The sequence below is a fragment of the Wasmannia auropunctata genome, unplaced genomic scaffold (assembly GCF_000956235.1).
Source record: "Wasmannia auropunctata unplaced genomic scaffold, wasmannia.A_1.0 LD336074.1, whole genome shotgun sequence".
Lineage (NCBI taxonomy): Eukaryota > Metazoa > Arthropoda > Insecta > Hymenoptera > Formicidae > Wasmannia > Wasmannia auropunctata.
Genome location: NW_012026816.1, coordinates 1,472,509 through 1,489,513, shown reverse-complemented (window position 1 = coordinate 1,489,513; position 17,005 = coordinate 1,472,509). Strand labels below are relative to the sequence as shown.

The 17,005-nt window shown below is 38.5% G+C and overlaps 1 protein-coding gene across 1 annotated transcript in view; it reads right to left on the bottom strand.

The window, feature by feature from the left end:
• LOC105449591 (neurotrimin-like) overlaps positions 1–17,005 on the bottom strand; it is a 125,751-nt gene that overhangs the window by 16,522 nt on the left and 92,224 nt on the right. Inside the window, exons 3-5 of the mRNA XM_011688871.1 lie at positions 9,904–10,064; positions 478–663; positions 1–112 (exon numbers count right to left, since the gene is read on the bottom strand). The exon at positions 1–112 is cut by the window's left edge and continues 66 nt beyond it. Coding sequence (XP_011687173.1) covers positions 1–112; positions 478–663; positions 9,904–10,064 — 459 coding nt within the window. The remainder of the gene's footprint in view (positions 113–477; positions 664–9,903; positions 10,065–17,005) is intronic.

Below are 17,005 nucleotides of genomic sequence, written 5' to 3'. Positions count from 1 at the left end.
AACCGCGCGCTTTGCACACCAGCTTCGCAGCACCTCCCTCGGGAACCATCATGTCGTTCGAGGTCTCTTCTGAGATGATGTCTGGCGGTATTACCACCTCCAAAAACGCGCTCTGCAAATGCGGAGGAGATAAATTATAGCGCGTCTGTATACGCGTGTGTATACGCGCGCGCAGCGAAGAGAGAATACGGAGAGTGTTACAAAATATAGAACGAAACCACCGACCGGATTAAAGCGTAGAACTCCGAGTCTGAGGTCGCAATTATAAATCATTGAACTTGAAGTAATTTTCGCGTTTGGAGAAATACTCCATTCGCTTGATAATTGCGTGATAATTATTAATTATTATATATTTCTGTATACTTGCGATATAATCTTAAAAAAAAAAATAGAACGCGCGCGTGTGTATATGTGATTATTTTTCGTATAAAATAAGTTGTATATATCTTTGTCGTATTTTTATAAATTTGGAAATACCTGGCTCTTCATGGGATCCGTGTTGACCTGGCACATATAAATCCCGCGATCTTCCCGGCGTGCACCGCGAATGTTCAACGTCCACGTGTTGTAGTCGCTGTGGGTCACCGACAAACGGGCGTTGTTCGTGATCACGTGCTCGTGAATCGCTAGGATCGCCTTGGTGTCTGCTTTAATCCACGCCACCTGGCCTCACAAACCCATTTCTTAGAGAGCGATTCGGAATCGTTTCCCCGCCTTTCCAAAGCCTACCTAATCTTACCGCCGTGCGTAACTCGTTAATTAACGATTTCTTTTCCGTCGCGTTATCTAACCGCAGTCTACCTCGAGAAGTATTTCGTGAAAGTGCTTGTTAAACCAGATCTTTTTACAGCTTCTACAGTCTTATGCTTTTTTAATCAATCCTTTCGGTGAGATTTGGAATAAAATTTCTTGAACTATTATTTTCATTTCGAATTGTAATTGAAGTAAAAGCTGTTCTTAATGTAAAAACGTGCACAAACGACATTTAATATGCTTTAAAATGCCGAACATAAATACCGAAAGAGTTAATTATTAAGCAAAGTTCTATAGAATTGCTCTGTTCACCGATGTTGAGGAAGAATACAACTTCTTACTAACCTAAAGCACTTTCCTATCCCGCTTTTCCCGGTTTTCCCTCAACGTCAGTTACTCCTGAAATATTCGGAGGTACAATCTTAAGCTTTCTGTCGCGATTCAAATATGAACTCGATTACGATAACGTCTGCGAGACTTTGCGCAAAAAGAGAGATATAAAGACGGGACGCTTTCTATACGCGAATGAATGAAATATTCGTATACATCGCCTCGAAGGCGGGCATCAAAAGCCTCGTATATTCTACGAAAGAATCTTCTCTTTATGGCGTAGTCTCTGCTACGGCTTCTTCGCCACATCCCTCGACTGGAAAATTGTACCGTTGCCGCGCCACGCGACGGTCTGCCACTGTGTAAATATGAAGAATTCCGCGAGCAAGAACACGATAACCCATAGAACGTAACTTTCCGGAAAAATAAAGAAAGGTAGCCATGAGAGATAACGGTTTAGTAGCAAAGTTCAGGTACTTTACTCTCACAGGATGTAACATTATGTTTACATCAAAAACTCGCGAGCGAGCTTCATATTGGATATAAAAATAGTAAATAGGATAGAAATAAACGTCGGCCAAACACACATATTTCGCCTCTGTGATCTTGCCGTATTGGTATAATTTATTACAAGTTCTTCACGCTCTCGTGAACGTTCCGCAAGTTATATTACTTCTGAAGTAACTATCGTGACTATTCCGAATGTGGGTTACCGCGCTTTCGCTCGCGATCCTTCGTATCATCAACCCTAAATTGAACTCTCACGGGTTATTGCAGTTCGTTCCAAGCCGCTGATATACGCCCATTAATTAAACCCATTTTTTTACGGATTAAAATCAATGAAAAAAGGGGAGGGGAGAAGAGAGGCCGGACGGAGAAAGGGGGCGAGAAAATGCAATCGTGACCGGTTAACACGTATTAATCGTCATTCTGCCCCACATTCTGGCTGAAGCTATCCTGAAAGAGGAAACTGCAGTGTGCCGCGTATCGCGAATATTCATCCTCCACCCTCCCTCCCCCCTCTTCGTCCTCTGCCCTTATACTCGCTTCCCTCTGCACAGATATTATTGGCATGAAATTGAACCTGTACCATGTCGAATATCTGACCTCGCATCGCTCTGAAAGGCTATCTATCAACCGACAAAGGAGTTCCGCGGTTCTTATCGATAACCCGCGAGCGGAGTGTATAGAGAGCGGTCGCGGAGGGCGAAGGGGGGACGGCTACGGAGCAGGGAAGACGGTTGGGATGCGAGAGGGTGCGAGTGTTTGGTAGTGACGGCCCTGTGAGTGCCTCCACTTATAATATATTATGCCGGAGTATAAGCGCGACCCCATTCTCCCTTTCGGTGCGCCTTGCGACGTTTGGGAGGAGGAGGGTACTGTAAACTCTCTCGGAGGGGACGGAAAAGTCGCCGCGACCAACAGATGTTCGCGACTCTCAAACATTTATACCGTATTGCCGTCAATTCATTTGCTGATGATTAATTGTATTGTACTGAAAAGGAGGAATTAGGAAAAGGAAACGAGGGATAGACTAAAAAAGCATTCTCGTGCGAAACAATGAATGGGTGTTTCGCAAAACAGTTTCTCGAAATTAAAAATTCAAAAATATGCATTAGAGGAATGAATGAAACATAGAGGAAAGATGAAATTTATGACGTTTATATTATATTTAATATCTGTGGGGGTAAACTGGAAATACAACAGTACAACAATAGCAAAACAAAATTAAAAATAAACTATCTTTCAATTATTGCCAAAAGATGATCAGCAAATAATTTCTCCGTGGGGCTTTTACTCTCACGCAAAACTCTGTAACAGATTTTTGCGTGAATATGAAAATCGCTCACGGAAGTGAAAGAACGTATCCATAGCAACGTGAGTCGGATAATATCGTGCGAGCAACTACGACGGCAAACTCGAAAGCGTACACAATACGTCGCTCCGCATCCGAAAGTTGAAACTCGAAAACCGGGCGACCTCGCGATCCTGCTGCGTCCCCCGAAAAAGGGAAATCCTGTACACCAAGACGAAAACCGTCATTTTCCCTTTCCCTCTTTAGGACACGCAGCACCGCGCACCATGTCTTCCTGTGCAGGAGTGGGTCACGAATTTGCAGCACAATGAGGGAAGCAGAGGATTTAAAGTATAGGGAGGAAGAGACGGGAGGACGACCGAGATCTTAAAGGGCACGCCGTGCCTTGTATGGAAACGAGCCTCTATCTTAATGCAAAAACGCTCTCTTTATCTAATGCAGTTTCCTCCCAGGGTACTGTCGGCTTACGATTTTCCTCCCTCCTCCTCCGCAAATTCTCCGATCTTCGTGGTCCTTTAAGGTGGAGAAACCGCGAAGGAACCCACGGTGGTAACGGAACAGACGGATAGATAGACATAAAGAGATTCGGGGATGAGAGAGAGCGAGGGGAGGGGAGGGAAGGGAGTGGGTTCACCCCTCTGGTCCGATATAATATCGCGTTACGTACACCTACCACCCCTTCCCTCCCCCTCTTCTCCCTCCCCCGGCCTTTGGCTCCACGTTCCCTCCATTCTCGGCCCTCTTTCATATGCAAAACCATCGTCGGCGCTCCATTGTGGCGCATTGTGGGATCGGGAGCCTCGGTCCAGTCTACCACACCTCGTTTATTTCCCGCCATCTCCTCTCTGTGCCTCTTCAGAACCCCTCACCACGGCTCGCCTAACTCTTCATCCCTTCTCATCTTTCGCGTTTTATTCGTAGCTTCCCAACGCCGTCACCCACTTATATAGTGCGACTCGTTCCTGAGTTCTTATTTTCTCGACTTTCGACCGACGAGGTGCGGTTGTTCCCCTTTTGAGCGGCGTACAGTACAAATGGATAAACTCGCTAATTAAAAGTTTCGCGGCTCCCCTACTTCTTGTCCCTCATCACGATGTTCACTGTTGAACAACTCGGTCGGAGACGGTCCCCTTGCTATATCTTCTTCGATATCACAACTTCGCGGTTGGAATTCACGAGAGTATTATTTTGTAATCTTTGTACCTAATTCTTTTTTTTCGCCCTCCTTTTTTATCCATTCTCGTTCTTCGATAACTTTAACCCTTTCGAGACAATTTTCTCCATCGTTACATTTGTTGAGATATATATCTTCAGTCTATGATAAAAAGAACATTCCTCTGAGATTTAACAAAACCTTTCGTTCTTTGTGTTTAGAACTTTAAAGATATATATCTCTAGAATATGAAATAATATATTATAATGAATATGGAATAGTATATTATAATACTAGTTAAATATCAAATTTTTTTAACAAATAATTTGTAGGGTCTTGAAAGAGTTGATTCGAGAATAAAATAAAGATCATACGAGCGCTGCGATCTGAAATCTATTTTCACAATTTATTTTACACAATATTTAACAATTGACATAAAAAAGAAAATAAACTGAAGAGAGCAAAATTTTTCAATAAAATTATCTAAAAAAAAAAATAATCCAAAATCCATGGTTAAATAATGCGGTAATAATTTGAGAGCGTATCTCGCATATTTGCAAATGTATACAAAATCTGATTTTTTACTATACATTGCTTATTTCATCGCGAATGTGCGCAAAATTGGAACGCAGCGCCTGAGAACACGGATAATGGTGGGCTAAATGTTAGATTTTATGGCAGAGCACAACGCCGAGCGTCGCGACGCGACGCGGCGCGGCGCGGCACGGCACGGCACGGCGCGGTACGGCACGCTCGACGGTACAACGAAACGCACTCATCCGCGTAGCCGCGTGCGCGGAATTCAGCGATTAACCGATCCACGTGACACGCACGTTTCGGACGAGATTACTCGATTCTAGCGTACGTTCGCTGGACGTACCGGGTGATACGAATAAAGCGCGTTCGGTCTCGTTCGCATTTCGTATAAGAGCGCATCGAATAAGCTTGAAAGCTGGATCCAGATAAAAGCAAACGAGAGCGAACAAACGCGAATGGACCACTTGCTTCGGATAAACACCGGCGCGGCGTGGCGATGCCGTTCTTCGCTCAAGTGAGAACGCTGTTCATTGGCGTTTGTTTGCACTCGTCTGCTTGGTTCGGATCCGGCTTGAGATTACTCGCCTCGGGAGTTACGCGATCGGTATAAATAAACTAAGGAAATCGCATATTTAACACTTAAATATCCGACGAGAAGAGACGTTTACACAAAATTATTCCTCTAAACATAATTTCAAAATCTTACGCTTGTTACACTCGACTTACTTTTCCTACTCCTAACTTGGTTAATTTGACGATACGTCTTGTGATACATAAGATATTTATATGTAACTTGTACACAATCGAAATTAATACATCGAAAGGAGAAAGATATCTCTAATCGAATCGCTAAAATATTGATTTTTGCTGCTAAAAACCCGACCTATCGTCTCTCACCGATCTAAACTCTAATATTAAATTAACATAATTCTCGTTTATCTGTCTAGATTAGTGCTTATACTGTTAAAACATGCTCATGCAATCCTCGTGTATACTCTCCGTATCATATATTCATGCATCATTGGCATGCCTCTCGCATATAGACAGGAATTCAGTGACACGCTAAGAACAATACGTATCCAGCACGTCTCGCTCATCGGACTCGGCAATTACTCAGGGCGCATAACACGTCCGAACAATGTGCATCTCAATCCTTCTCCAATGCAGCTTGCATCATATTTCATTTCGCACGAACATTCAAATCTCAAGTGCGTTTTATGCAGTTGTAAACAGACACATGTGCAAATAGAAGTTGTGCATTCGTGGACAAGCCAATGTGGACCTGAATGTTTTCGTATCGGAGGGGGGCAGGGCACGGAACGTTTGTCGTCGTGTCGACTTTGGGAAATTGGTGCAAATGACGCGGACAATTGTATCCCGCTCGAATGTGAGAAAGAGTTGTTACGTCGGACAGAGAATGTGTGGCGATACATTCCAAAATAGTCAGACGTTCGAATGGAAATTATATATCTATGTAATCCATAATTTTTGTTAGAATGATCTCTCATATTCCTTTCGATATTCGTAAATTGACGCTTTCAACGCAACCGGAATCGATATAATACGCCTACAACGTTCCGTTAGACGTGACGATAAAATAGCTTTCCTTTGACAAATGGCGAACATCTTTAAGATGGTAATAAATAGGAATGGATAAAGAGAGTAATCTCGAAATTATATGCAACATTTGTGTTTGTTTGGCACGAATGTGCTCAAAGTTGGAAATAACTATGTCTAACGCTTGGGATTATTAATTCAATAATCTGTCATTGCCCATTCTTTATTTCATGCCCATCATTCCTGTTTTGAAATATCCTTTGAAACTCCTTGTCTCCAGATTTCCAAGTATGCCATTATCCACCGAAACAACAGAATCCACTTCTTTCTATATAAAATATTAAAAGGAGTAGACTAAGATCGTCATAAAATCATGCATCTTTAAAATCCCTGATTGAACAAAAAAAATTCAACGTATTATTAAAAACGTAATTACAATCAAAATATGACAAAATCTGATGTTGCATGTTGTACAAGATTGTTGTGTACAAATATTTTAGTTATTTTTTGCAATACGATTCACTTTTGCATTCGTTAACCATCCTTTCGAAGCGAATATAGATGCTGTTGCCCGGGGGGGCAATCGCCGAACTACCTCGGTTTCCCAGCGGATGCGATTAAGCGTCGAAGCTTAAATCTAACAAGCGGAAAAGCCGGATACTAGGCCTGAACATCTTCGCTGTAGGCTTGAGCTCGCATTGGTCGATTCGCGAGATTCGCTTAGAGCATAGGGCTGATAGGGCATTCAAGCAGTGTACTCGTTGCGCGTTTAATGTTAATTTGAACGTCATCACTTTGCCAGTTCCTATTCAAGTCGAGGAGTGAAACTCGGTTCGGACGGAAAATTTGCTAATCGTCTTCAAGATTGCCGTTCGAGCTCTTTTGTCCTGCGAGAAAGTTATTCGGGAATGAAAAGAAATGTGATATTTTTTATTGAATATCGCGTTACTTTCAAATGTAAATAAAAATCATTCTAATAAAAAAGTAATATTTGTAATACAGACATTTGTTTATCAATTGCTTCATGTGGCTGATAATCACTTGAATACGGAATGATTTTCTTAATGATCGAAATCAAGAGCTACGAATTAATCAATTGAATTAACGGTATATAATCGATCGCAATGATAAATAATGCATGAACATATCTCTCCAATTTTACCATTTTGCACGATACCATACAGATGAAATGTTTCTTTTAATTCTTTTATTCTTCTTTTATAATTACGCGATTGCCGTATTTTCTAGTGTTTTTTTTTTAAGTTTGGGAGCGATCGAAAGTAGATATGTTGTTGCGCTAAATCGGCTAAATCATGACAATCGAAATTAGATTGTCATGATTTAGATTTTTAGAGAACAAAGCAGGATATTTTTATACTATTAAATTAATATCAACGAGAAGCGTATTTTGCGCTTTATCAAGAAAACTTTATCGCTTAGAATTTTTTTTAGATTATTTCATTAATTTTTTTTAACGATAGACGTTATTTCAGTCTTTTTTAAATATCTATCTTAAATATGTTGCAATATTTAGGCAGAACAATAATTTTCCATTTTTGTATAAAAATAAAATTGAAATATACGAACATTTTCTGCTGCAAATAATTTCCTAAGAATTTTGGTTTGTTTGTTGCAAGCTGAATAATATAAGAATTTATCTATTTTATGAAATGAATAATCGATATCGCCATTTTCAATCTGAGATAATCTCTGAACTATTTGTAGTTGCAAGATTTGTGAAAGATTGATGAAGGTAATCGCAAAGCGAAATTTTCCTCTCGCTCATAGATCTCTATATGCTTAATAATGTAGAAGGACAAAGAAAAGAAATAATGAAACCGTCGCGATGATCCTTATTAGAAAGGAACGTAAACTCCCGCGCGCGGAGAATTGTCCGACCGTGTTAAAAGAAAGAAGTTGAAACGCGGGCGAACGCATTGCCGGAAGTAATCGCATTTTCCAACAAGTTATAAACTCTGACAGTGCCAAGTTTAATTAAAACCTACGACAGTCGCGCGCACGGCGCGGCGGCGGCGCGCCGAAATTTCTTTCCCCGGCGAGAGGTCTCCGCGGCACGAGAGAGAGGAAGGGAACCCTCTCGGCTATCGGGAAGTTATCGGTTCAACAAGTGGAGCCGTAAAGCGCTTAATACGCCACATCGGCGATATGTTCTCGCGCGAAATCAATTTCGCTACATATAGCGGCACTGTGTGCCGGCCTTGATCAATCTTCCTTCCATTGCCGGGATCGCGCTATTACCGGAAAGTGTAAAGCGGAACTTACGCAATTACACGCGGCTCTGAGCTCTCTACGGGGTGTTCCGAAAAAAAGTACAAATAGAATCTTTCGAGCAATCCGTTTTAATATTACGAGCCGGAAAGTTATGAGGAACCATTAAAATTTTTATAAAATTGAATTGAGATTAAATCAGCTTTGTATATAAGAAATTTATATATTCATAAAATAATGGCTATTTGAAATTTCGTTGTTCAATTTAAAACTCTTTGCAGCGATAACTTTACTAAATTATTTTATCGGTACTGGATAATTATATTAATTGAAAACGTGAAAATAAATTTCCAATCTTTTAAAGTTTCCTGTTGGCGGAGGATTAACCGAGAGAGCCACTTAAATATTTATGTTGCCCGCAAGTTTGTTGAAATAAATTCTAAGTGATGATAAATATTTTAACATACATATACTTTAATGAAATCAACGCACGATTCTTGTGATCTTATCTCGGACGTTCACGGCGAGAAATCGAGGAAATTATTGCGCCAGTAATATTGGAATAGCGGTCTTTTGGAAAGCATGACTCGATGGAAATAGGGGTGGGCAATGTGCCCGAAAGCCATAGTAAAAAAAAAAACAATAGCTGCAACGATGGATTGGCTTTTTTTGTATCCATTCATTCTCTCGCGAATTCGAATTCTTTTCAGAGAAAGGACAAAGGTGGAGATCGATCGATCGATCTGAATAAATTTCATCTTGGCTATGCGCGACGCGCGTTAATATTGATAACATCGATTTTGATAAACGTTTTGATCTACTTTGCGTTTCAAATTTCGCTCTAGGACATTAGGGAGATGCTGGCTTAAAACACGAGGCGCGAGCGTATGCATCGCGACAGCTACAGCTCCGGTATCTTATTGTTAGTTGTAACAACTCGCGAACGCATTACCCACGAACAAAACAGGAAAGCCGTTATTACGGCGTCTTTAGTAATGAGTAGACGCATATAGCTATTGGTTATAATGACGGATAACGATACGTCGCATTCTTTCGACGCGCGAGAAGGCGTCATTAGCCATTTCGCGCAACTAACTTTGCACGGAAGAATCCTCTCTCTCTCTCTCTCTCTCTTCGGCGTGAATTGTCGGTATGTCTCAGACGAAGTGAACGAAGAGAATGAGACAGGAGGAACGTGAAGAGACTATGAAACGTCGGTGGCTGCGTCTCGTAGTCGGGCGGTATACGGTATACCTGTATACCAACTGATAGATGAAAATGGATGTCGTATACAGAGAGATGGTTGGTGATGGTGACTGCTCTGACGACTGTAGTAGTAAATATATATTTCACTTTTTTCATAGCTGGCGGTAGTGCAGTTAAATGCAGTGCTGTGAAGTGCAGGCACGCGCGCATATAGGTGGTGCAGTAGTAGTAGTGACAGTAGTAGAGTTAGTAGTAGTAGGTAGTAGTAGATAAGGTAGTTAGTCCATTACAGGCGGACACAGGTTAATGGTAAAATAGTTACCCGGGCCTTGACGCTGCCAGAGTGATCTCCGCTCGCGGAGGAGGAAGGACTCACCCGGTATCCACCGAGGTTGTTCACCACGCAGGTGAAGGTAGCGTCTCGACCCTGCGGGATCGTTACGTTCTCCAACGGGTAAGCGAAGTCTGGCTCTAGCCCCGTCACTGAAACAAACAACAACGGCCGCGCGTCAATTCAATGCGATTCTCATTCCCCGCTTCATTCCGCTTCATTCTTCATCATCGTTGAAAGTTACATTGCAGCAAATAAATCTTCAAACAAAAGTTATAAATTCTAATTGTAAGATTTGAGGGCTAAGAAATTTGATTGTTTATATTAGAATTAATTAGAGTAGATTATCGCAGCGGAAAAGGAGTTCAATTTAATTATATTTTTAAGGAAGAACGTGCTCCATTTCAGGTGTCATTTATAATGTATATTAAGCTTATTGCATGTTAAGATCGGTTAGTCAATTCTCAGCAGAGTAAATCGGAAAGTCGCGGTAGTTTCGCAAAAATATCCCGAGGCTTTTGCCACGGTACGCACCGGATACGCGGGATATTTTATGTCGTGTTATATATTCATGGAAAAAAACGGGCCTTTGTGGAAAGTTTGGCGTTATGGAGCATCCATACAGCTATCTCATAACAGAAACTATCGTACACTATGCGCGAATGCCTAAGTACCGGTGGATTTTTTTTTTTTTTTTGGTGAACGCTCAAAAGTGATAAACGGGACAGCGACGAAACTTTCCCAGCAATTTTCTCACATTTCCGAGCTGTCTATAAATTCTAAAAATAGATTTGTTTGAGTATTGCTTTTATCTGTATTGTTTTCACTAATGTAACGATGCGATATCTGTAGTGTGTAAAAATCTAACAATAGCGATAATGGAAAAATAAAATGATACGATATTAGCCGATGACAATAATTCGATTGTGAGAGAAATTTAAGAGATCAAGCATTTCTCTACACACTCTGCCCGCTGTATATAGAAATCACCGTTAACGCGACGGCGCTAAATTAATTTGTGGAATTTAAATAGTTTGTTAATGGGATCCCATTGCGGTGCATGTATTTCGCAGGCTATAACGATCCGAATCGACAACATTTAGCCGGTTTACGATGTAAAAGTAATCAACGCGGAATTAACACCTGTCGCTCGTGAAATAGTTTCCCGGCGAACTTTATCTCGGAACCTATATTTTGCGAGTAAACGATACAGTGAAATTGCCGGAAATGTCGCTCGTTTTGCGTGAAATAGTATGTCAATCTTTTTTTTTTTAATATTTCCTCTGCCTACAAGTCCTATATTTTCACTTCAATGTGTGGCGTAAAGATTTTACTATAATTAGTAACAAAATATGTTTTATCTATCTGTTATTTTGTCATTTAGGACTGAATATCAATTCTATATTATTGTAAATATAGAATATTAATAAATATATACATATAAATTATGTATATATTTGTTTTGATAGATTTTAATAATTTTATAACTCTCTGCTGCCACGCTAGTGCATTATCAATTATATAGTTATAAATAATAATTATAAATATATAAACACGCATTAAATCGTAAACAATTGTGTTTTATTCATGTAAAAAGGAAAAGAGAATTTAACAATCGCATCTCGTGCAGTAAGATTCGAGATTTTCCGAATAGCAACGATTGCGAAGGCAATACAGGAAATTGGTAAGCTATGTGATGGAAATTCTATCGACTATATTTTTTCTCGCCGCGGTCGGACAATCGCTGCTATAGCGGGATTTAATATTGGAAACTGAATTCCTGTTACTTTTAACACTTACCTTTGTGAACGAATTTGCACATTTTCACCGTAGCATTCCGCGTGCGATTTAATAACTACAGTTTCAATCAATGGGATCTTTCTTGTGAACGGTACTTCAATCAATATATATAAAAGTACTCTACGTAGTTTTATAATATTTAATGTTTATCAAGAAAGTGTAAAGATGTTTTAAATAAGGCAGAATATTTTTCGACATTATAACCATAAAACTCACTTTCTCGTGACCGATGTTATATTTTTACATATTATTATCTATCATCTTTAATATATTTTAATATGGCTTTTTTTATGCGAAACGCCTGGAGGCTTTGCCCGGCTTACAAAAGAAAACCGGAATATTACACGTTGTAATGTATCACATGGCCATTATGTAATTGCAATTGCGATGCGGAAAAGGCACTTCGAGACAAAGAGAGATTCAATATGATGCTCTCGTGTCTGGTGAACGATACAAAGAAACTGACTTACGAGAAAAGTTCGCCCGCCTCTACCGCGAGAAGAACCTCCGCGTATTGAATTTAAATTCGCGGCTGGCAGTAGCGGCGGCGGCGGCGGCGCGGCGGCGGCAGCGGCAGCGGTAGCTAGTATCATCTAATGTAACTCGGTTATGCGAATTTTATGAGGCCAAATGGAAGGTGGGAAAAACGCGCCTTATGAAAGCCGCTGATCGATTTATCTGACATTCCCGCGGTGACAGACGCGACTAAAAATGGTTCCGCGATCTTCGCGCTTCGGAAAAGTGCTCCGACATCTTTACAATGCTGCAGTATTCTGTACCATCTTACAGAAAAATTATCTTTCCTTCATGGCACAAGACATTTGTATCAGTTGTTATATGAGTGATAGTCGCGAAGCGACAAAGGTGGACGATTGTCAATAAATATATTTCACGTTATATTTTAATCATTATGTCAACATTTTAAAGCTAGTCTTGCGGATTACAAATATTACCTCTCGATTATTATTGACAATCGTGTACAATTACAAATCATAAATTAACGTTCTTTAAAAAAGGTGGAAAAATACGATAAATTTATTTCGCGCCTCACATAAAACGATGGCTCGTTACCGAAATGCCAAAGCGATGTTTGTTTCCACAACCGTTGAAAACCGGCAAAAGCTTCATGTGAATAAAATGACACGCTTTATACCACGGGCTACATTTTGCAATGCCACCGTTATGACGTTAATATAATTGGTTACGCAGATACGCGCGCTGTAATTCGTCGCAATTGCAACAACGTGAGATGCCACGCTTTAAGGAAAATGACTTTTCCTCCAGAGTGGCGGGAGAAGAGGGTTGAGAGGGGGAGGGGATGAGTTTTACGGTCGCGGTGTGACGAAGATGTAGGACACATCGCGGCATGCCGCGAGAAGCCGGCAATTTTGCCGGCTGAATTTTACGAGTTATTTGAAGAGTGACGTACATACACACTAAGTAAGCCGTTTGTAAAATATATCGTGAAATTTCTTTTCATGCTAAACATGTCAATGGCTAAATAAATTAAAACAAATAAAATTCACTGCCACGTCACTACGAATAAATATTATGACGATATTTCTCAATATGTTTCATGAAAAGTTTCTTTCTCTCTCTCTCTCTTTCTCTCTCTCTCTCTCTCTCTCTCTCTCTCTCTCTTTCTCTCACTTTAAAATTGAGATATTGAATTTTTGTATTTTTAGTTACTATAATATAACTTGTTGTATTCAATGCGAATTTTTTAAATTATTTTATTAATTTTTTGTATTTTATATTGACACAAGATATGTATATTTTATTTTGCAAAATATAAAATATTTAAAAGTATTAATGTAATATGAGAAAGTAATTGTATAGAGAGCTTTATTGATTCTAATCAAATATATTGGAGATTCACAATAATTTTTTCGGGATATACGTAACAAGTTTTATGATGTAATGTAATATCTTATGCGTAAATAATGACAAATTGATTTCTAAAAAAGATTTCACTTATTATAATTTTTTAAGTTTTTGTTTTAATTTGTACAATTAATTAGTAACAGCGTGAAGTAAAACGTGAAGCGAATTATCAAATTTAATTTTAAATTTGTAAAATAAAGTTAATTTTGACGTTAATTCTATTTTGATTTCAAAGTGAAAATTAATTTTCATCTTCATATACAGTATTTTTTTTTTATTATGTCATATTTTACACAATAATTTAATTTCTCATTATTCTGATTTATTATAAAATCGCTTTATATTATATTTTATCCGATTAAAAACGAAAGAAAATTTGAAAGAGAAGATAACACAAATATTATTTCATGCAAGTAATTTTTTAATAAGAATGATTTTAATCTTGTTAGTTTGATAGATATATTTAGTTTACCATATAATGTGTTCGTCTGTCATAAAACGGTACCACATGAATCGGAAACCAGAGCAAATAATCAAGTAGCGAGAAATCATGTTGTATCGACCGTTTTAAAATACACATATTAACAATACATGAGTGCAATAATTTATAAATAATTAATACAAATATTAATAATTTTTAGTACGTTATGAGATCTCAAAATGTGTTTCCATGCAATGCAACAAGAGTTCGATTGTACATTTTCCTTTTAATTAACTATTAAATTTTGTGTGACTTTATTAATCGAATTATTGCGGTGAAAATATTCTGATAATAAACAAGCGTACGATCATTATTAATCGTGTTATTAAGAATAAATGTTACGTGAATGAAAGAAATAAAGGAGAAATAAAGAAAAAATAGGAACAATTGTGAAGAAGGAAGAAATTCCCAAGAAAGCATGGAGAGATAGCGACGCAATCGCGGGGAAAGTGAATTATTTTTTTGCAAATCAATTGTTTGCAGTTATTTTATGTGAATAATTACTTGAAATATTAATTATCACGAACGTCACTATAATTTGAATGTATTTATATTTCACAATTCAACGCGTACTTTATATCATAATTGCTGCACCAGTAAATGACAAATCATATTTTGTTTCAATTTGAGATAGTGAATTTGGGAAAATTATTTATCAGGGATAACAATGTTTATCATATAAGACGTGTAACACATTAAATGTACATATAATAAATGCTTGATACGTATGTATCAAGGTAAAGGCATAAAAATATTGCAAATAAATATATATTATAACATTTCACGGATCCATTGCTCCGTTCTTCATTCTTAAGAAATGAATATATTAGAATAAGATCGTAATAGAGTAATATTTAATGTCTTTTAAAACACGCACAAATTCATTATCCATTGATTTATTGCGCAAAAGAGAATGCACACACACGCGTATACATAAAGTAATTAGATTAGTAAAAGGAACGCCGTGCCGAAACGCTTGCACTTTATGCGGAGCAACGGTCCCGCATAAATTGTCCTCGCCTACAAAGGACAGTGTAAAGTAATGCCACTTAATCCATCTACCTTTACAATAAAACCATCGTGCTATCCTTCGGAGCGCAGTGCAAAGTCCCGAGCGTGTAATGTTCGTTTATCTTCCCATCGTGCATAAAGCAACGACTCGTGCAACCAAATGCAAATTTTTGTTTACGCTCTGTCAGCACTTTTATTGTGCAATTAGAGCGTTTCTATAAACCTTCTTGCGCTTGAGAGACGAGAAGTGATTGAAAAAAAAACGTCTAAATAAAAGACTAAATGTAATATACATTGTAAGTTATATTATTACGCACGATTAATAATAATATGGACGTAAAAGATATTTTTTTTTCATCTAAAATTATACGATCGACGATCGATTCGCAGGAAATCCAATTTCCATCTCGCAATACGTCACTTCGCTGTATCGATGGCGAGAATGCATCTCACGGAGTTACGAGCTTCCAACTATTCGCGCTGTACTTTCGCGGAAGATGCGAAGTATGGAAAATGCGAGGCCGGAAAAATGCAAAGAGTACGAAGTGCATCGCACAGCATATTCCCACTCAATTAAGAAGTTTCTCCCCGCGAAAATTTCTCCTGTAAACTCACGGAGGGAACACGCGTTCCGAGCTTGTCCGTTGCGAGTGTCGACAACGATGACGACGACGTATCGAAACGCGTCGCGATAACAAAAATGCGCTATCTACGCTTACAGCTGAAGGCTTACACGGGATTGAATTTGACAGATGGAGAAAGGGGGGGGGGGAAGCGTTCCAAAAAATCAGAGTTCGATATTTAATTGATTTTCTCATGAATTTGTGACGAAATCAACTAATACGATTGAATTGCTTTGTTTAACGATATTTGTATGTCATTGTACATTAGTAATACTAAGAATCCGCATCGCGATGTTCTTCCGGATTCATACCACTGTAAATACAATATGTACTGACATACGAAAATCTTTTGCATGCCAGAAGTTTCATATACTCGACGAGAATGGATGACGTTTGCGCGCGATGCACACATATGCGTCAAAATTGCGCGACACACGTGACAGATATGAGAGGATGTATATTATATACAAAATTTATCAGAAGTCTTATTTTCTCTTAGTTGCGGGTTTTTATAGAGTTTCATCTCATAAAGTTTTATTCCCACAGAGTTTGAATCCAGAGGTATTTAATGTATGTGTTGCAAATTAAAAAATTAACGATCACAAGTAATAATGACGAACAGTAAGTTTAACTTTATATTGAAGACACAGTTATTCATTAGATATTCATTAAGAAATCTGTAATTAAGGGAAAGCACGTGGTCTTATGAATACATACTATATAGAATCTCGATCGATCGTGGCCGCGATAATCCACTGAGTTAAGTCTACGCGCGTACAGTGCAAGTAAAAGTTTTGAGTGTTATAACAAATGTATCTCGCAGAGTGTGCTGCCATCAAAAAGTTCGGTAACTGGGCGCCGTTGACAAATCGATCGTATGGACCGTTCCAAGAAACTTAAATTTAAATCTGGAAACTTAAATTCAAGTCCTAAATTTAAAAAATAAAATTATATAGAAATAAAAAGTAAAATTGGAGCTAAGGCGTTACAAATAGATTTAGATATATATATAAAATAAAAGGATTATTAAGTCGTTCTGTATATTTAATATATGATGAAATGCCAGATGAAATAAAGTAGATTGAGAAGATCAAGTAGTAAAACCTACTTTTAGATCAGCCCGCGATATACGGGCTGACTTTTTATCTGCAGAGATGCGACTTGTAGATAATTAGTTGCTTTAATTAAATGAAAAATGTGAACCTGCCGCAATTATGGAAATGTGAAAACGCGTTCTGTTATTCACATGTACCTATTTGGTTACCACGAGGAAAAGTTTCACATTTGTGTAAAG